At 42.6% G+C, this 21,681-nt stretch overlaps 1 protein-coding gene across 1 annotated transcript in view; it reads left to right on the top strand.

Annotated features, from left to right (window-relative positions):
* Syt9 (synaptotagmin 9) overlaps window positions 1-21,681 on the top strand; it is a 177,841-nt gene that overhangs the window by 135,913 nt on the left and 20,247 nt on the right. The window contains exons 7-8 of the mRNA XM_087211398.1: window positions 14,709-14,852; window positions 20,870-20,891. Of these exons, the coding sequence (XP_087067524.1) occupies window positions 14,709-14,852; window positions 20,870-20,891 (166 nt within the window). The remainder of the gene's footprint in view (window positions 1-14,708; window positions 14,853-20,869; window positions 20,892-21,681) is intronic.

Below are 21,681 nucleotides of genomic sequence, written 5' to 3'. Positions count from 1 at the left end.
AGCTAAAACTTGGAAACAGCCCAAATGCCCATCAACTGGAGACTGGACAAAGAAAATGTGGTTTTTTAATAAAATGGAGTACTACTCAGCCATAAAAAATGAGAAATTAGAGACATTTATATCTAAGTGGGTGCACATTGAGGCGATACTCTTAAGTGAAATAAAGAGGACACACGTGTAAATACCGAATAGTTTCTCTGGTGTGAGGAACTGAAAGTGTAAATAAGGACTAAAATGTATAATAGGTAATGTGAAATAGGAAGAAAAGGGGCAAAGGGGAAGGAAGTGGGAGGGCTAGGGAAAAGGATAGAAGGGAATGGGATTAATATGAGAAAATGGAAAAATAGGAACAAAATCTTTGTAAGTAGGAATGGAGGGGTTGAAGGGAGGGCTGGGCAAGGGTGAAAACTAAGAACCAATGGAGACTATGTAAAGGTGCAAATTTCCAATGATGAATGTCATTATATTGTATACCTAAAATATACCAATGATTAGAATGAATAATCGATAATGTAAAATAGGAAGAAAAGGTCCAAAGGGGTAGGGGTAGTGGGAGGGGCAGGGGAAAGGAAAGAAGGGAAAGGAAAAATGCTGAGAAATGGAAAACATGGAAATAAAGTCTTTGTGAATAGGAAAGGGTGGAGGGGGTGAAGGGAGGGCTAGGAATTGGGAAAAAATAAGAACCAAGATGCATCATGTAAAGGTACAATTCCCAATGAGAAATGTAAATGTGTTGTATACCTACAATGTACCAACAAAAGAATTTAAAGAAAAGAAAAAAAAGCAAGAGGAATTTTACACATCACCGACCAATTATATAATGCAATCTCAACTTTTAGGTACATGATATACAATAGTGAGTTGCACTCTGTCAGGAAGAAAAGCAGTTAAAAATGAGGTAGAAAACAGGGTTATTTCTATCTGTGCAGCTGAGGATCTGAATGGTGCCTGCTTAAATACTGTACATATTGAAAGAAAGTGTTCACATTGACAGTTTACCAGGGAAAGGTCATAAAACCAATCAAGAAAGGAAATGTCACCCAAAGAGATTAAGACTGACTCAATTTAAAAATGTAAACATTCTGGATTTTCCTCCCTGTTATTAATGCTTAATGAAGTCTCTGAAGAGGGCAAGGAGATTTAAATTCAAATAAATCCACATCTGTTTGTGCTTTCCACTGGGCTTTATCTTCATTCTACTTCTGTCATGGTCTGAATGTTTGTTACCCTCCCCACAAATTCGTATGCTGAAACCTAATCCCCAGTGTGGTGGTCTTAAAGGGTGGGAAATGACTCAGTTATAAAGGCTCTGCCCTCATGAAAGAGATTAATGTCTTATAAAACAGGCCACCACGTGAGGACACAGCAAGAAGGCACTCTCTAAAGTGGAGAGGTAGTCCTCACCAGCCACCAGATCTGCTAATGCCTTGATCTTGGACTTCTCATCCTCCAAAACTGAACAATACATTTTGGTTGTTTATGAATTTCTCCTTCAAAGGTATTTTATTACAGCAGCACAGAAAGATTAAAGTATCCTCCTCATTGCTTGGAGTCAAAATCACATGAAGTAATAAGGCTGAGCTTGACCAGCAACACCTACTCACTAGGGGAAGACAGGAATAGATCTGGGTGCAGTGAGGCTCACAGAATCCGTAAATAAAATGTCTAGGCTGAGATCTGGTGTTCCCATCCTGGTTCAGGAAACTTCTCATCAGGGATGGGGCCCTCCAGGGTCAGTGATGGTCCCTAATGAAGGAACTGAGAGCCAGACATGGATTAGGGTTAGCTTCTGGTTCGAAAGAGGGTGATAGTAGAGCTCTTTGTGGCCAATTTTAAGGATTAAAGTGGGATCCCTTTTGGAGGATAACCTGGTAGTGGAGGTGACCAATGTGCATGTTCCACTCCCTTTGGCACACAAGGTCCAGGAATGAGTTGACAACCAGGGCCTCTTGTCTATGGAAATGTAACACGAGACCCTAAAGGTGGCCATGGGAGAGCAGGTCTGCCACTCCACCTTGAGCCTGAAGGATGACATCAACATTGTACTCATGGTCAAGTAGTTGGGGGTGACAGAATCTGATTTTTCCAATTACATTTAAAATTTTATATTCCTAATAGTCACAGGCTGTTTACCTCCAGGATAGGGATAATAGCTCTCAGAGAACTTCATACAAATTATGTGATGCCTCCATTGCTTTTCAAGTATGAAACCACCATGTCGTGTGAATATAGACTCACTTAAAAAGTAAACCAGGAATGAGGTTTCTTTCAGATAAAGAAACCATAACTGAAAAACCCTATACTCTGAGGATAACATGGAGAAATCAGGGACCTGAAATCATTCGCACTGTTGGAGTCAGGACAGAATCTAAGCCCTCACTCACAAGATAACATCAGCACTAGTTCTAGCCCTTCTCCTCCCGCGTGTCAGTGGGCACAAAAGAGTTAACAGCAGAAGCCTGGAGAAAGCTGCTCCTTGTTACAAGGAAATCACTTTTAGCTGGAGTTGCTGCTGCCAGAGGAAATGCTTGAAAGTAAGAGAGAATAATAGGGAAGAAAAAAACTTTTGAATCACATGGGAATCTTCGAGGACTACTCAGCCCAGAAGATGTGCTTCTTACTGTTTCAAGCCTGTAACTCTCTAAACCTCTCCAGTGCAGATGTAACTTCCTTCCCTGACTTTACAGATTGTCTTTGAATTCATGGGAGCTCAGGAGACCATCCTGCTGAGTATGGGCTTCCTCAGTAGCAAGAACTAAGGGCAGAATTAGTAATAGCAATAACACTGGGAATACAGTGCTGAGCCCCCGGTTGTAGTGGAAGTAAATGGTCTCTGAACCATAAATGAGTCCTTGAGCAACTGCAAACAGAGACTGATAGAACTGGAGTAGAAAATCAGCTAGACAAAGACCAAGAAGATAACTCCATGAGACAGAGAATAATTGCGAAGCAGGATAATTAAAAAAGAAATAGATATAGACCATATTTGAGGCTTCCCTTATACCCAGACTAGAAAAGAGGCCTTGGAAGCTAAAGACTGAGCCCCCTCCACCATTACCAACCCCTCTGTGAGAGAGAACATTAATTGGCCTCTGTTTTTAAGGCTCTACGATACTGATGGCACATTTTTAGGAACTAGTATTGAGTGGGATGGGACATTGTTATGTAAGATTCTTTCCATGGTTTTGCAAGCTGAAGAAAGAATAGCTTTGGAAGAGAAGTATTAGAACCACAGGGAACACAATTTGGCAGCATGGGAGGAAAGGAAAATTGGAGGCACTGCCTTCAGAGGAATTGATATGAATTTGCATTTGGATTTTAAAATGAGGATTTGTGAAATTGCATTCAGGATTTTATAACTTGCTGAGTATGGCCCAGCCTGGATGTTCCTGACACTTCTATGTGGCTTTGGATTATTTGTGATCTGTTTATATGTGTGTATACAAATTTAAATTACTTTTTAGCATACCAAAATACAGATAAAGCTCTAACTGTTTAATATAGTGGTGTCTAGTTTCGGGAAGTTTTGGGAATTTTGTTTTATTTTTTGCTGAACTCATTCCCAAAGTCAAATTCAATTTGTGAACTGAATGTGTACCACAGATAAATGTGAGAGCTGCAATGATCAAAGCAGCCAAAAACTGAGGGAAGCAAAATAATTTAATCCGAGAAAAGCATGGTTCAGTTAAACTGGCTGGTAGATAACTCCTGTTGTGGTATTGTCACTGGTGTTTTAACAGGAAGGGGACTCTCATGCCAGCTCCACTACCTAGGGCTGCTGAGTTTGAGCACGTTACCTAAAATATCTGAAGATCAGCTTCCTCTTCCATAAATGGGGACATTAGTTTAAATAACGTATTTGTTGTGAAGGGTAAATGGTGTAACACAGTGGTGGTGAACCTACAGCACATGTGTACCACATTGGGCTGTTTGTATCATTGAAAGCTCTAAAAGGTTCGCCATCTTTGTTATATCTGAAAGCACCAAGCATAGGACCCAACAGTGAACAATGCTCATCAAGTATTTGTTTCCTTTCTGCAGCCAATTAAAATTTACTACAAAATTTTGGGAAAATATAACTTTACCCAGGTTTTTCAGCAGCTGATTTTCAGTGGTGCTAATGCAGTACTCAAATAAGGATAACTTTCTGGAGATATTCCAAGTTTCTCATTTCTTTGGCTTTTGGAATTTCCAGTGCTTCACAGAGGCTGGTATCAAGAATATAAGCTGGGCTGGGGATTTAGCTCAGTGGTTTCACCCTCTGCTGCACAAGCGCAAGGACCTGAGTTCGATCCCCGGTACCAAAACCAAAAAGAATATAAGCTGGGATGGGGGATTTAGCTCAGTGGCACCGCACCTGCCTTGCAAGCACAAGGTCCTGAGTTCAATCCCCAGTACCAAAAAAAGAATATAAGCTGTAGCACAGTATTTCAACAGGTTCCCAGTTATATGCGGAATAAAGCAATGTGCCTCAAATGTTTTTCCTATGATTAAGACCAAGAAATACATTTGACACCATTATCTACAGATATAAAATTAAAACAAAAAGATTTCATGAAATAATATACAGACGTGTGATGTATTTTGTTTTTAAAGTTTTTAAAAAAGAATGTTCATCACTACTATCAAAATCCAGTAACAGGTCACTATTCTCAGTGTGAAAAACACTGAAGTAAATGATATGTATTTTCAGAGAGAGTAGTGTAATTTTGTCCAGCATGGGAGTAGTAAGAGGGAGATGTCAAATCATAATCAACTGCACACATTTTTTAGAATCATCCATTCTGGTCTTTTCTCCAAACACTAGAACTCGAGGCTTTTCATTGTGTATCTGCCAGGACACGCCTTGGTTTTTACCTTCTCTGCCTAGGACATTGCATGTCTGAGTTGGTTCCACATTTACTTAAGCACAAGTAAATTATTTCTACCACAAGTATTTAACCTTTGGTTCGGAGCTGTGCTTAGCCTTAAAATGCTTATCACCATAGTTAACAACTATATGTTTATCATTAAAGAGCAGTGTTGTGTAAAGCTACAAAAGGAAGGAGAAGCAATTCTCCCTTGAGGTGTATGTTCCTGCTACCAGGAGCTCCCTGAGGTAAAGGTTCCATATGACTCCTTCACCCCTGCTGGGAACCAGGTACTGCCCTGAGTGCTGCAAACACTGGCATGAAGATGAAGCACCTGCCTTTGAAGAGGCTGGTGGGGAAGGCTGTAAATTGTTCTAGTATAATATCATTAATTATATAATTGGTGCTTTCAAAATTTGTATGAGAGCATAGATGACAGAGTTCCCGACCCTCCATAGGGGAGAGGATGGTTACCAAAGACACACACTGACCCTACTTGAGCAGGCTCTTAGAAAGGAGTAAAAGTCCTCCCGTTGAGCAAAGAAGAAAAGGAAAAGAATAAAGATCCATGCTTTCAAAAGCACGAAGTTGTGAAAGAGGAGGGCCAGTACATGGGACACCAAGGAGTTCAGATGATTGAAATACAGGACACCTGGGGTTTGGAAATGAGGCCAGAAAATGAAGGGAAAGGAGTTTGGCCTTTCTGCTGGGCAGTAGGGAGCTTTGGAATGATTTTAACAAGAGATGCAGCATGCTCAACTTGATGTTTAGAAAGGATCACGCTGTCCATCTGGAGGACGCAGGCAGGAGGGCAGGCTAGAGGCAGGGACAGCTGCAGCGGTCAGTGTGAGCTATACTGGGGTCTGAAGAGGGCAGAAGTAGAGGGGATGGATAGGGAAGAATGGACTCACAAAGGTTTGTTGAGCTAAAATTGAATGAGCAGTCAGGGAGAGGGAGGAGTTCAGGATGTTAGCCAGGCTTCTGTATTGACCAGATGGATGGTCCTGCTGTTTATTGGGCTACAGAGTGGTAGAGAAAGGGGCTCGTGATGAGGGTTAAGGGAAGAGGAGGCTGAGAAGGAGAGAGGAGATGTTAAGGAGTTTCAGGGTGCTGCGATGGAATTTGATCGAATGCACTCTTCACTTATTACCTTCTAAAAGATACTCTTCTCAAAAACATAATTGAGTTCACAGCAAAGTTACTTAAATTTTAACCGTTTCATGCATAAGTGCACATGTGCGTGCATACACACATTGCTCCTATCTACTGCCATTTTCTTAGTTCACAGGGAGTCAGATTCTCTTTTGGGTCTAAGGCCACATGAATGAAAGCAGTGGCTCACCTACTTTTTCCATGAAGATGCCTGTGCCTATAATCTGCTGACAAAAGGCTAATTAGCCTGAATTTTAAGCCCCGAGATCCTTTGAGGAAGAACATGCCAGAAAGCTCAGAGCATTAGGGACAGCAAGGGAATTTGCAGTTTTCCCCCTGGCCTAGGTATCAGTGTTAGGGGGCTCCAGACTCAGCTCTGACCCCCCTGAGAAGAAAAGGGACCTCAGTCCAGATAGGCAGGTACCATACCACGCACCCTCTTCCTGCTGAGGCCTAGAGTGAGGACTAGGGAAGAAAGTCCTCTAGAACAGCATCTGCAGAGGACCTCAGACAGATGAGGCTGACCTTCTAACAAGGGTGGGGAAGGGGGCAAGGGGCTGGGGACGGGCATAGGGAGGCAGAGTAATACCAGGATATCAGCGTCAGTCCATGGAGCGAGCAGGCCATGGCAAGGCAGGGCATATTGAAACCTGTTCAAATCAATTTCAAATTAAAATTGATAATATTTTTAAATTAGTCCTCAACCTTATATCCTGTCCTCATGTTGATTGCTTCTGTATACACAGGTTGGTTGGTCTGCTCAGAGGTTTTAGGTCTGCTTTCCCTCAGGAGAGCAGTTTCAGTGGACTAATGGTATCTGGCAGCATCCTGATTGGGGACAGACAGGAGGGAGGAATTAGAAAGTAAATTAGAGTTAATGACTATAGGTAACTCCTTCAAGTTTCTTGGTTTAAAGGGGCAAACAAGAGATAGGCCAACAGCTAAGGAAAGGGAAAGATTTTCACTTTCAGAAGCAAGGATTGTGAACATTTTTAGAGGCTGAGGAAAGACCTGTAGGGAAGGAAAGGTCGAAGACACAGAAGAGAGAGGAGATAACTTGTGTGTAGGCGCTGACCTAGAAACAAACACAGGGCCCAGCTCTTCTCAGAGTGTGGAGGATGCTCTGCCTTTCCCATAACAGGCCCACTATGGCTTCTTTCCTCCATCGCATATGAGGGTGAATGGGGGAGGGGTACTATGGATTGAACCTAGGGCCTTTGTACTGATCCACATCCCCTGCCCTTTTAAAAAGTGTTTTTACTTTGAAACCAGGTCTTTCTAAGTTGCTAAGTTGCCCAGCCTGAGCTCACCTACTAGAGTGCTAGGATTACAGGCATATGCTACCATGCCGAGCTGTGAAAGTGAATGTTACTCCACAGAGTTAGAAAGTACCTTGTGCTGCTCTCAGTACAAGTGCGGAGGACCCACCCAGCATTTATACAATAACTCCATACCACCTCCTTCAATTAACTCAGCCAGTGTGCAGCCAATTGCCTGTCTCCTCTCTCCCAGGCCTCTTGGTACCCAGGCTTTCTCTGCCTACCGACTGCATGCTCTGGTGTCCTGGAACCAGCTCTGCCTGTCTCCAACCTCAGCTCGGCTTTGAAAGGGCCTCTTTCCTCACCCTGGTCCTGCTGGGCCTTTTGACAGCATCCAGCAGTCCTAGTCTTACTCTTCCATCTATTTCCTTAGATTGTCTGGAATAACCTGGCCTGTTTCCCATGCTATAATCTGCTCTTTGAAACTCAGACCAGAGCCCCACCCTCTCATCCTCCCATGTCCCAGCCCCTGACTCTTGGATGTCACTTCTGTTCAGACTTTGTCTGTAATTTCAGCATTATCCCTTGATACAGAAGCTTCTTTTTGCTCAGTCTCTCCTCCCAGGTCTGCTTCACATTTCGCACCTCCATTCACTTCTAGCAAGTCCAGCTGTGGGCAATCTTTGAGCATTTATTCTAAAATTCTAAAGGGACCATTGCTGGTGTGAGAGGGCACTTCTTACCACTCAGAAAGCCAGTAATCACAGTCCCTTTTGGTTTCAATCAAACAACCTCCAAGATATTCAGAGAATGTAACCACCTGGGAAATGCTCCTAAAATCCTTGCTTTGTAGAGAGGACAAAATTTCAGGAGAAAACAGAAGAAATTATACAAACTGGAATTAAGCATGCTAGCAAGGGTATGGAGACATGCACATAACATAGAGGAGAAGGAAAAGCCACTAGAGCTCCAGAAACTTCCAGTGGGGTGAGACTTTCATATAGAAAATGAATATAAATCTTTGGGGAAAAGAAACCTTCTCTGCTCTAAGAAGCAAGGAAAAGGAGGCTGAGGAGCATCCTTGTGGGAGGCAAGGTGAACTGAGATTTTTATAAAGAAGCATTTTCTAATCTCAAGCAGCTATGCTGATGCCAAGGGGGGCCAGTGCTCAGAACACTGAGTCACACCTACCAAGAGTGCTAGGGAAGCATTTCCTGGGAGTGGACCCCTGGCCAACTATAGGCACTCCCATCCAGCAACATCAAGTCAAAGACAGAGTGAAAGCTGAGAAGTGAAGCTCTGAACTGATGGGAGTGAAGAAAACAAATCAGGATGAGATAGAGCAGATGAGGGGCAGAGACCCTTACTGGGACATGTTACAGTGCCTCAGCCTTTCCTGCATGCATGCACAGCTCTACCCCCAGTATCTATTGGAGAGGTGGCTCTAACCACCTTGGTTTGCAAAGTTGTGTATCCTGGCCACAGGGAATCATGAGGGATCACGAGGGGCACCGGCTCCCAGCAGCCAGTTTATGGGCTCCCCAGTGACTTACAACATGGTCTGATACCCCAAGATGAGTCAATTAGATTCTGTTACTGAACTTGGAAATGTCAAGAAATTTAAAGGTCACAAGATGTTAAAGAGAGAATCTAGAGGTCTTGATAGGCCATGAGAAAATCATATTATAAGTTTTCCAAAGTTATAGTGAGAAGAAATATATGCAGAGATACAGAAGCCAACTATTAAAAAAAAAAGAGAGAGAAAAGCAGATGAACACAGGACTGAGTTATTAATAGCAGAGACCAGAGCAAAAACCTAGAGGTTCTGATGCAGAGGTCCTGGGGATTGCCTTGGACCAAAAATAAAATTCCTGTACCTATTTCCATCATGACTCCCTCTCTGGAACCTCTGTGAAAATTCATTTCCATTATTGTTCCATGAATATTTTTATAATAAGTCACCACATGAACACCCTCCCGAACTTTATTCGTTCCTTGCAACCCAAAGACTCATTAGAACATGTGTGGACTTGTGAGTGTCCATAAGTAAATGTGACAAAAGGTGTTTGGCCTCTCTATTCATTTCAGCACAGTTTTCCACACTCTAGATGTACTGAGGAAGAAAACTTAAAATGGTGGAAATCTCCTGAATAGAAAAGAAACTAGAAGGAGAAAAATGACACAAATGGAAATGAGCTTCAGCCCATTGGAAGGAAGCCAGACTTTCTGGAAAAGAAGCACAGATACGAGGGAAAGAGCCCCACTCACTTGAGCATAAAGAAAGCTACTTGTAGGGAGGCTAAAAAGAAAGATCATTATAAGTGATGCTTCATTGTAAGGCATAAAGAAACAAGTGAACCCAAAAGGTCTAGTGGTAAGGTACCTTCCTAGTATTGAATAAGATGTGGTAGAGTCTGCTGAAACTGGTCAAAGTCATACTTCTTGTGGACACAGTCCACTAGAATCAAACGTGAACATGTCTTCAGAAACAGTGGGGTTTGGGGGTGAAGGATTTGAGAATACAGGCAGTATTTTTATTACTTCTTTTTGCCCTATGACCTCTGGAAGATGGAGAAGAACTTCAAAGATGATCAGCAGTTGCCTTAAAAGATCAAGGTGATGTTTAGAATTAGGTTGGAACCATTGCTTAAGATGTCAAAAGGAATCATTTCTAGCCAAGAAGGCAGAGCATCTTACAAAGACATGGGGGACTGTGTTGCTTAGGGGTTGATTAGCTGACTTCATCATGATTTATAAACTGATGCCAAGAGGTAGAGGAAGACAACATAACAAAACAGATAACTCAGGGGACCACTTGCTTTGACTGACATTAAGTGGGTTGTGTAAACCAGAGTTTCAGGATGGGAGGTATCCAGTTAATCACAGCAGATAAGATGGAAAGACATGTACATGCCTTTGGTGGCCTAATGCATCCTGCATGGAAACCAAACAGAATACATAGCATAGGGTAATGTCTACAGCCTTGGAGGCATCACTGAGACCTAGTCATGTCAACCATGATTAGAGACACAGAAGCACATACATTAATGTGCAGTACTTGCCCAGAAAGGTGTACATGTCAGGTTTAAAAATCCTTGAGAAGCATATATGTGGGACTTAGCAGAAGTGACCCCCAAAGGGAATATCTGGGTAGAAAATGAGGCTCCTAAAGCAAATCATAGCACTAGTGCAGAGACAGAAACCTAGTGGAGAGGGAGAAGCCTACTAAGGAGACGTTTCCTGGAAGTCTTCTATGACAGACTGGGTATCTGACAAGTTCTTGAGTAACTTTGCTGCAAGATATATTCACTGAAATACTTCTGATGTAAAGAAGAGAATCCTAATACAAACTGGATTAAATAGTGAGAAAATGTATCATACAGCCCAAGGGTCTAGAGATAGATAGATCAAGAGTTCAGGGATTGCAAATTCACCAGTCAGTGATGTGTTCGCAACACGAGTCCCTCCCCACCCTTGGCCATCACCCCTTTTGCTTCATCTGCAGGTTAGTGGCAATATGGATCCAGTTCTAGGTATTGAGTCCAGACATGAGAACCTGCAGAGGAAAATGCACCTCTTGTACCTTTCAGGAGCAAGGAAAAATTTCTCCCAGCCCCCAAAAAACTTTCCACTTGTATATCATGGCCAGAAGTTTGCTGAGCTTTGAAGCCGTATGGGCCGAAAAGGTCCAACTCTGGAGACCCAGAGTCCCCTTCCTCTGTCACACTGTGGGAAAGATCATCCCCTTCCTCACTAGCAGTGCTAGTCATACCTTCCAGGTTTGACTCTTTCCCTGTCCACCCATTTTTTTCCACAACCACTCCTCTGCCCTCACGGAATCAACCCACTTCCTAGCTAATTCCAGGAGGTTCAAGTAAGCTTCAGCACCATAGAGCAGCAGATCAATCCCAGGTCCCACCACTTGCCAGTCCAACAGCTCCTACTGAAAACCTTGCCAGATTAGAGCTGCGCCGCCAGGTCCCTGACGGCCTCCACCCCACCACTGTCTGTCACACTCTACGTATGCCATCAACACTCTGCTGTGCAGTGAAAGTGGCTGCGATAAGTTTTCCTTCTAAAGCCCCCAAACCCACCAGTTCCCACACCTGGTGGGGACCTGCGGAGTGAGCCTGAGAATGTCCCCCTTGGTCCTTTCTTCTCATCATTTCTAACCCCAGCCAGGATGGAGGTGATTGTCACTTTAGGGAGCAGGGAGTCAAACCCCTGAGTGAACATTTGGAGCTCCAAGAGGTGTCTGGCCATGTTTGTACTGCCAGTGCTGCCTCTAACCTATCCCACATGAAATCCGCTTCTTCTCACACACCTCTACCCAGCACTGGCCACTGGCTTCTCCAGCTTCCACTCAAATTGGTCTCTTTTATGACACGGGGCTTCACCGGACTCCTGTCACAGTTTTCTCCAGTCTTGCTGTTCCCAAAGTCCCCAGATATTCATATAAGTAATAAGACCCTTGCCCACTGTCAAGCATGTGTCCCTCAAAGATCCAATAGCTCTTTTATGCAGCCTGTGTTATCAGCTCTGCTACCTTTTGCTGCCCTCTCCTGGCTAATGACATCATTGCAGATAATTCTCCCGGGCTCTGATAGATTCATGGATGTGTTTGATCAGTAAATATTTAGGACACTCCTACCATATGATGTTCAGACACTGAGGAGTAAATACATGATTCAGTACTCAGTAAAACCCGTGGCACCTGCCTTCCAAGACAATACAGCCAAGATAGGGAGGGATGGAAGAAAGGAAGGGGTAGAGAATATGAATGGGAAGGAATTCTGTGGTGGTGGTAGTTGAATAAACACGTAGATTTTGCATAACTTCAGACGGAGAAGCCTATCATCCACAAAGAATTTGCTCATGATCGGACTCATTGGATCGGTGGAGGCAGCTGTTCCTGTTCATTGTAGCCAGAAGTGGATACATAATCTAATTTGACCTGTTGGCTACCAAGTGGGTAGAGACTGAATTGTGGCAGTAGCACCAGTTGGCCTCCAGGCCCAAAGGGCACCACCATCATCCCTGAGTTAATATTTAAGACTTACCCTCTTTGTTCAGCCTGATGCCATCCCCCTGGCACCCAAACGTAAGAGATCAGTGTGAGCTAACTGGTCTGTGAAATTTTCCTAGTAAGGAAAGGGAAGGTGGAGCCAGGCATGATGGTGCAGGACTAATCCCAGCAATCAAGAGGCTGAGGCAGGAAGATTGCTGTGAGTTTGAGGCCAGCCTAGGCTACATAGTAAGTTCAAGGTTGGCCTGAACTACATAGCAAGACCCTGTTTCAAAAAACAAAGCAAACAAACAAAAAAAAAGGCAAGAGCAAAAGATTGCCACCAGTGAGGGAAAAAGAGCAGATGAGTGTGCAGAGGTAACATTCCCCAAGGTCTGAGAAACAAACTTCCTCAAAGGCTCTGCTCCCTCTTTCAGACATCCTAGGGGGCCCCTGTGCTGATAGTGACTGACTTTTCCTTAAAGATCCAGTAGGGGCTGCAACACATTTCCTTAAAACTACAGCTGGTTGGTAATTTTGGCCTCAGACAGTAATTACAGCTGCCAGGACTCCTTGGAGAGATAATTATGGAAAGGATTCAGCACATTCATTTTATCTACACACTTAACCATCAATTAAATCATTACCATCAAATTCTGTTCCAGAGTCTAGAAATGTTCTATGAATATGTAATTTTGAAGGTATGGGAAGTTTGTTTTCAGAGGGTTTTAAGTGAAAAATTGCCCAATTTCATAGCCAGCGGAGGCCTACATATGCTTTCCCTATGAAGGCAATGAGTGCTCCCTACCTTGTGGTCACTGCCTCCCTAGAGGCCTGAGCCACATAAAAGACCCAGTGGGACTGGGTGTACAGCCAGGAGCCTGGAGTTTGCTTTCATCTGTCATGGAGTTCATGATTTTCCAGAGAAGGATTTTACCGGAACTTAGAGGTCAGTGCCTGGGAGCAGATGGGAGGGTGGCCTGCTTTTGCAAAGAAGTTTGCAGGACAGTCCTCCCCTGCTAGGATTTGGAAGGGCCCCTAATCTACCACCCCCTAATTCAGAGCCAGGGTTGGGGTCTTTTCAAGTGGGGAACCCAGTTAAAAGTGTAGTATTTGAAAGCAGGAGCTAAGGAAATGAACACTGGGTTCACATTTTGCTTTAACCCCTTTTAAGTTGTATGTCCTTGAGTGAATTTCTAAATTTTTCTTTTATTTTTAATTTATATCATATTTATCTATAAAGTAGTGACAACACTAAAATACACATTGAAAACCAGTGTTTTAAACTTTGACTATGGGATTTTAAAAGATTCTATTACTTGCAATTGCAATAATTTTTTTAACCAAATAGCATTTGACTGGCAATTAGGATATAATTTATAGCTGAAATATTCCTAAAGAAATACTTACATACTATCGCCTATCAAATATAATCTGCATTTTGAAAAATCAGTATAAAAAAATTTCCATCCTTTCTCAATCTTTTATACTTTTTTAAAATGAGGTTTTATTACCTCTGTAAAATTAAAGGATGGATTTGTACATCTCAAAAAAAAATTAGGTTTTATTGCTAAATGAATTTAGAATTCAAATTAAATTTGGAAACCTAATATAATGAATGGTCTTCCCATTCTTTTTGAGTTTTTTAGAAACACTGGAAGTAAATGATTATTAAAGTATGACTGCTATGTAAGACATTGTAGAAGAAAAACTAAGTAGGTGCCATTTGGCAGTTTATTTCAAAAGCATATTTTGTCCTCTTTTTCTTACTAGCAAGAAACTAGAACACAAATCTGTTTGTCATAAATATAACTACAGTAATCACAACACAAAAAAAAGGGTTGATGGGTATTGCTTAGATATTTAAAACAAGGGTAATACTTTCCCACTCACCTACAAGAAAAATATTTTTAGAAGTTTATAAACGTCAGATATGCTGATCAAGGTTAAAAGGTCCACCAGAAGAATTTTAATTCAGCAACATTTGAGAATGCATATATATGCACATGTATATATGTACGTATATATATTCATTTTATATAGTCAATATATTTCACAGGCATTCCCTTACAAAATTAATTCATACTTAATTGCCAATCTTAATAAACACTTGTTCACAGATCATCCATTTGTCTTAAGTGAAGTTAGGCAATATCATATGTTCTGTTTTGTTCTCCGTCTTCCTCAGAATCATCCTCTGAAGTTTCAAGATCTTCCATATGTACCTGAAGAGTTCTTGCAGGGTTAATAAATCGAACACCTGTGCTTGGTTCATTTGTATTTCCCATCATATCAGAAAAGCTTTGTTCGCACAAATGCAGTAACACAACTAGGTAGAGACCAGAGCTGATAAACTCGTACTCAGCTTGTTCATTTGCATGAGTTCTATGTAGTTCATGAATATTAAAGTCCTCCAGGTTAAGTTGTAACTTCTCTTTACAGAGTCCACAGGTGGTTGCAGCCTCTAATGAAGAACCAGAGTTAATTTTGGCCTGTAACCATTTTTTCATACACTCTTGGTGGACATACTGTAAACTTCCTGTGCACTTGCATGGTTCTATCAGCAAATTAGATGATGATGCAGCTGCCATCTGAAAAATTCTGCATCAATCACCTTCTTCTTCAGAGTCCTCTAAAAGGAGGGTTTTACTTTCTGCAGGCTTTCTGGATCTCTTGAGGGTGCATTTTTGGTTTTATCATTTTTTCCATCAGATGAATTCCAACCCAAAGGAATAATATCTACAGTAATCATGACATTGTCAGTCAAATTATCTCCGAATGCTGAGGGAACTGCAAATTGGAATAAGGAACCAGGAAGAATCCCTGTTCTCCCTCTATTTCTTCCACCTTGAGTTGAATCTGATGTGGAGCCACCGGTAGAGGAACTGCTTGATGCTCCTGTTGCTTGCATTCTGTTAGCAGCAGCCCCAAGGGGATCACTGTGTGCTTCAAGATGAACAACTTCATTTGATTCTCTTCTAAAAATATGAGATCTAGATGGTCCATCAGAGGTAGTTATCCTTGAAGATTCATCTCTTCCCTCTCTTCTCCTTCTGGAGAACAAAGGTGTGCATCTATTTCTAAGTGAGGAAGATAACCATGGACCTGTATTTCTACTTTCAGATTCATGGTTAAAATTTTCTGAATCTGGCTCAGAGCTATGATTCTGGCTAGATGACAAACCCCATCTTTGCCCAAGAAATCGAAATCCCTCAGAAGCTTCAGTTGCCCTATTATAGTTAACTTCAGAAGTTGTTGCATTACCCTGAGACTGTGTTGTCAAGATTCCTGGAGAAGTATAAGAGTTTTCAGAACTCAGTGATCTTGTATTCAAGGAATCTTGACTAGCTCTTCATGAAAAAAAAAGTAGATGACACACTAGAAGATATAAGGAACAGCAACCTCCTGGTTGTGCACCTACCTTCATTGTCAGAAGATTCTTGAAATGATCTCTAAGATGAACCAATCCTTTCTGAATTGCTTCTACTTGAAAAATAAGAAAATCCAGGGTGTGTACTGCTTCAGAGAGATTCTGATTCTCTTGAAGAAAAACCTGATCTTGAAGAATTTCTACTGGAGTCCCTATAACTTGGTACTGTCTGATGTTCAGAAGGCAATTGGTGGTTTGTGGATGATGTATTCAACTGTAAAGGGCTCATTGAGTTCTCTTTTGGTCTTGCTCCCTGTGAATATGAAAAAGAAATTCTGTCTTGAACATATGATGAAGTTGTGAAATCGCCATTTCGATGACTATAATCCATAAGATTACTAATGGAAGAATCTCTTCTCTCCAAATCTCTCCTCTCTCTCATTAAATCTGTTCCAAATGAACCAAGCACCATTGATGAAGGTCTGGGAACTTGACTATGTCTCCACGAAGAATCTGATACTGCATTTAAACCATTCCCAATATTTCTCACAGCTGAGGTAGATGTACAGTTTGTACAAGAAAGCTTAGGTCTTTTTGAATCATGATCCCATTGCTGCTTGTGTGATCTTGCGCATGCTCCCTGAGTTATCTCTGATTCACTATACCATATAGATTGAAATGGTGATGCAGATGCTGATGTAGACCCTGCTCCCGAGCTGGCATTAAAAAGGGCGGGTTCTGCTCTCAGCTACCACTCTGTGTCCCCTTCCTGCTCAGAATTCTAGTCCTCTAACTGAGGCAGAGCCATCCGCAGCGAAGCATAATGGCACCCACCCCTCTCCTGGATCCGACGCAGAACCAGCCCTCTAAATTTTTCTAAACCTCAAATTATTCAACTCTTTTTTTTTTGTACTGGGAATCGAACTCAGGACCTTGCACTTGCGAGGCAGGCAGCAGAACCACTGACCTAAATCCCGGCCCCTTTTTTTTTTTCTTTTCCTTTTTTTTTTGAGACAGGGTCTTGCTATGTAGTTCAAGTTGGCCTAGAACTCATGGCAGTCTTCCTGCTTCAGCCTCTCAAATGCTGGGATTACAGGCCTGCAGTACTATGCCTGGCTCTATTCGGCTCTTTAACCGCACAATAATAGATCCTACCCAACAGAGCTATTATGAGACTTAAATTAGAAAAAAGAATGTAACATGTTTAACACAGTGGCTGACACTTAATGTATGCTAGGTAGACTTTAATAATCAGTGTTATTTAACACTCAAATATATATATGGGAAAGAGAGGAGCAGAGGGAGAGTTGGAGTGTCTAAGTTTGTGCTTTCAGGAAAGCCAGAGGCCTCTGGAAAGCACATGGAGCCATGTTTTGGTGCTGCCACAGGGCACATTTATTTAGTAAGTTAATAAATGGACAAAACCTACAAGAGTGCCTAATGCCTAATATGTGCTCAATGAATATCAGCTATAATTATCATTAAAGTAGAACCTAGGCTTCACAAGGCTTGTGGAGTCCTGGCCAGAAACACTGATTCTCCTGCTTTGGGAACTCCCAGGAGGGCTTACTCTTGGGCTGGTGACCTATTCTTGTCAGCGACTTTCAGAACCAGTGACATCATAACAGCTTCCTGGTCTCTCAGGTAAGCATTTGGTACCTTAGGTGGCATAGGATGGTCCCTTAAGAGCTGAATCTTGCACGGTCCAAAGCAAGGGAAGGAAGAGCATTCTCTGGCCATCCACATTGTCTCCTTTTTGTTGAGTCTCTCAAGAGGAAGCAGGATGCAGATACCCCCAGATTCCCTCTCCAGAGGTACAGTACCAATACACTAGTACCCTCTGGCTTCTCCTGGAAAATATAAGTGGCTTCTGGCCTGCCTCTGTTTGTGAGCTCACTTTGGCTCCTGGTCAACTTCCCAGGCCCTCGCAAAGGCCCCTGAATAATGAGACAATGCCCAGGAAATGGGCAGTAAGAACTAAATCCTTGAGAGAACCTTTCAGAGAAGCATGGGACACACCAGCACTGGCTGGCATGTCCACCATGGGGCCCAGGGGCATCTGCTTGATGCCCTTTTCTTTGGCATATGGGCTTTGGCAACATGTAAGATTGTAGGCCTGCAGAATAAATCTAGCTGAGGGACTACCAAGGCCTTCCAGGGCTCTGGAACAGTACTGTTCAGGTCTGGCCAATCTTGGCCTTGAGTCAGAGTTCCAGTGGACAGGACACAGATGCTACAAGCTCGCCCATGCCATAGTGAATACATCAGGGCACTGCCTACTGCTTCATGATTCACCCTGGCACCTCAGCCCAACTCTCTGTCTTTCCCTCTGGCTCTCTGTGGCTTCCTTGTATATGTTAGAACTGCTTAGAGTACACCCTTCACAACCTGGACCCTTTGTATCCAGAGTTGTAGCCCAGCACTGCCTCGTGACACGTTATTCACACCATGCAAGCCACTTTTACGACCCTGGAAACAAGGTACTCTGAGATGTTACTTCTACTACAACACCAACGTATAACCTCCTCTGAGTAGCTGTACCTTTGTGTAGCTCCCATAATGCCATTTTGTAATTTTGTGTATGGTTTCCTAAACAGAGTATAAGTCCCATGGAGAGGAGATTGTATCTCAGTCATCTCTGAATGCCAAGTCCCTTGGATAGGACCTAACATGTGAGTAGGTGCTCAGTGTTGGCTGAATGAGAGAGAAGGCGAGACTGGGTCTGGATTCCCAATGGTCCAGCTTCACATGTGCTTAGCATGAGGTGTGCAGATGCTTTCTTGACTCGAGGATCATGGGTCCTTCATTGATGATTACTGCATGGTTTTAGATGAGTGCATATTTAAACATCTATACACTGACAGCTAAATAGGAAAAACCCTCACTGACAACACCCCATGCTTTGCCTCACAGCATGAAATCTCCTCTGAAGGGCCTAAGGAAGGTCTTTATGGTCTCAAATGTGCTGGACTTCAGGGTGCCATGGACTTTACATTTTGAGTCAAGTTAGAGACAGCAGTGAAGGTGGACAGAGTGAGGAAGGCCTTCCTTCAGATGGCTCCAGAGTCATCTGCCTCTGTCTCAGATCTATTCAGAAAGCAGCTTTGACCCCGTGAGAGGGCCCTACTTAAGTGTGGCTTCATCCTTGGGGAAAGCATTGCTGCCTCTGATGACTCCTGCTAAATGTGCAGTGTGCACACAGACACTGGTCACGGATCTTATCTTCTCTGCACAGGGCTCCACATCCTTGCTGTGTCCTGCCACAGGCAGAAGAGCAGGGTAATAGCACACATCTCCTGCTCTGAAGAAGAGAGCATTGTCCACGAGGGCTCTGACTTCAGTAGGATGACTATGCTTTATTTACAGTTTCATGCTGCAATCATTCCACTTAACTATGCTGAAAATGGCAGCTGTACCCACTGTGTCTCGGATGTTGTGTCATGCATATTTCTGTTTCTCAGACTTACTGAAGTAAATTTGATAAAGTGCAAAATCTTCTCTGTTACAGAGAACAAAATATTCTCTTAAAATAACTGTCCTTTTATAGGCCTCAGACATCATTCTTCAGCAAGCACAGTGAGTTGAAGCTGGTCTGTCCACCTTCCCCGGAGAGCTGGATATCCTCTGGCCATCATGTCCATGAGTCAGTGCCAAGAATGAGACACCAAACAGGCCTGGTTTATTGGTGTGGAAGTGGCAGGGCCTGGGGTGAAAAGGAAAGCCAGGAGTAGCAGGGGCCTTGGTTCTTATGGAATGGAAGGGATGGCAAAACTGTACATACTTCCATATCTCACCAAGCTTCTCAACCCCACATCTTGGCTGGTAATAGCTTGGATGAAGACACAGCTGTATCAGAGCTCACCAGTGCCCTGCACAGTCATTTGGGGGATTACAGAGCTATGCCGGTCCTACAAGATTTTTCCTCTCTGTGCTGTTATTATGTAGCTCACTGAACAGTATGAGACTGAAACAATGCCTACGAATTTTCAAGAAAATTCTTTTGTTTCTGGCACCAATTTACTATCCCTTATGACCTCATATTCCCAAGTGATTTGTGATGTAATTGCTAATTTACTTTCAGCTGTTTTGCCTCTGCTGTTTCTTCCCCACCTAATCATCTGCTTCAATAAAGCTGTAATTTCCAAACCCACTAGGAAGTGCAGTAAACAATATGTAGTAAAATCAAGGAACTGAAAGCCCTTCATTTCTAAAACCCTAAAAGCTAATAGAATATTTTTATTTATTCTAGTAGCATGTTATATTCCATAGTTTTTTTCCCAAAAATGTGTTTCTTAATGTTGAATTCTGATAAGACTCAACTTTGTAGTTGTAATGATTTGATTTCTCTACAGCAGAACATGATTTTCCCTAGTTATCTTGGCTGGAAAAACCCTGGAATGAAAATTGATTTTGCTTATTCAGTATTCCTTCTTCTGATAAAATAATCCCATTTTCCTTGAGGAGTCAGCCTACCTCCCCAGTCTGTCCATGTGGTTTGGGTAGAGGCAACCACACCCTTAGCTCCAGAAATTTCTCTCGGTCCCCCCAGCCAGCATATTCCACCATAAATTCAGTCAGCATATTCCAGGATTGGGTCAGGGTGGGCGCATGATCCAATTTACACCCAGGAATCTTGTTGAACTATAAGAAAGAATCACATCTTTCCACTGGAGTAAAGCTGTGAGGATACAAACGTGGAGTTGCTAGCTGCTATCTTAATGTCAAAACAGTAGAATCCAACCCCAGAATGGAATAACACAAAAGAAAGCAGATTTTAAAGGTGGAAAAATAATGAGTCCTGATGACATTGTCTGTACCCTGTACCTCTGGATCCAGCTGTGCCTGGATGTGTTCTTATAAGGAACAAGCATGGACCTATATCCAACAATAACAAATTTGATACAGCTCCTGGTCAGCATTCCAACTCTGGGGAGAAAGATAGGAAGTTATTGTGCTAGAAAATCGCTCTGTATGGGCAAAAGCAGAGAAAAAACACACAAAATACCCAGTTCTTAATTTTAAACTGAATGAGCAGGGAGGATCACTGAGTATAAAAAGAACTGACAACATTGCAGATTAAGCACACACACACACACACACACTTTTCAGGAAACACAATAAAATAAACTATAATAAATCACAGTCAGAGGTAAAATAAATGAAAAGTTGTAATGACTGTGAGTAATTAGCATCTAGAATAGAAAATCTATCCTTATGTACTGCTGCTTGACAGCAGATTGGACTCAAGGTATCAGGTAAGAATCTCCTGGCTAAAAGGCACAGGCAACACCCATGATAACAGCAGGGCCAATGCCAGACACACCATGGACTGCCCTCCCCAGGACAGAAGACCTTTTACTCCAGCTCCATGACCTGCAGTTCTGCCCACACAGAAGAGCAGCCCTCCAACTGCTCACTGCTTCTCTTCTAAGGGGCTGCAGGTTCTCAGAGTGGGCACATTTTAGAGGCAGGTCAAAAAGCTTCATCTGGGGAGGGTCTTCTTCCTGCGAGGACTCTGCAGAGTCCTGAGGTTGTGCAGGGCATCAGATAGACAGATCAGGTGAGCCAGAGAGAACTCACTTTTATAACAGAGCCACTCCCACAACAACCCATTAATCTATTGATCCATAAATGGATTCATTCATTCATGAACTCAGAGAATCATGACCAGATCACTTCCCAAAGGCCTCAGCTCTGGAACATCATTAACATATGACTTTCAGAGTTAACTTTCAACATGAATTTTGGAGAAGACATTCAAACCATGGTATTTACCTTACTCAGTGCCCTTTCCCAACAGCTGGGACAAGAGCACAGGAAAACCCATCCCGCATAGTTGACAGACCCTGTACAGAAGAGCTCCAGTCCTTGGCTGGCCCTTGACTAATCAGATGCCCAGACTTGAGTCAAGTAGGGTGTCAGGCTTCTAGGAACCAAAAACTCAGCTCAAACTGCTTTAAAGAGTAAAATAAATTAATCATTTCCTGCAAATCCAAAGATAAGTATTATATTTTCTGAGTGTGGTGGTGCATACCTGTAATTCAA

This window comes from Heterocephalus glaber, unplaced genomic scaffold (assembly GCF_053883595.1).
Source record: "Heterocephalus glaber isolate CG9 unplaced genomic scaffold, H.glaber_assembly_v1.0 deba00001428, whole genome shotgun sequence".
Lineage (NCBI taxonomy): Eukaryota > Metazoa > Chordata > Mammalia > Rodentia > Bathyergidae > Heterocephalus > Heterocephalus glaber.
Note: the sequence above shows the minus strand (reverse complement) of the source record. Positions and strands in the feature narration are given on the sequence as shown.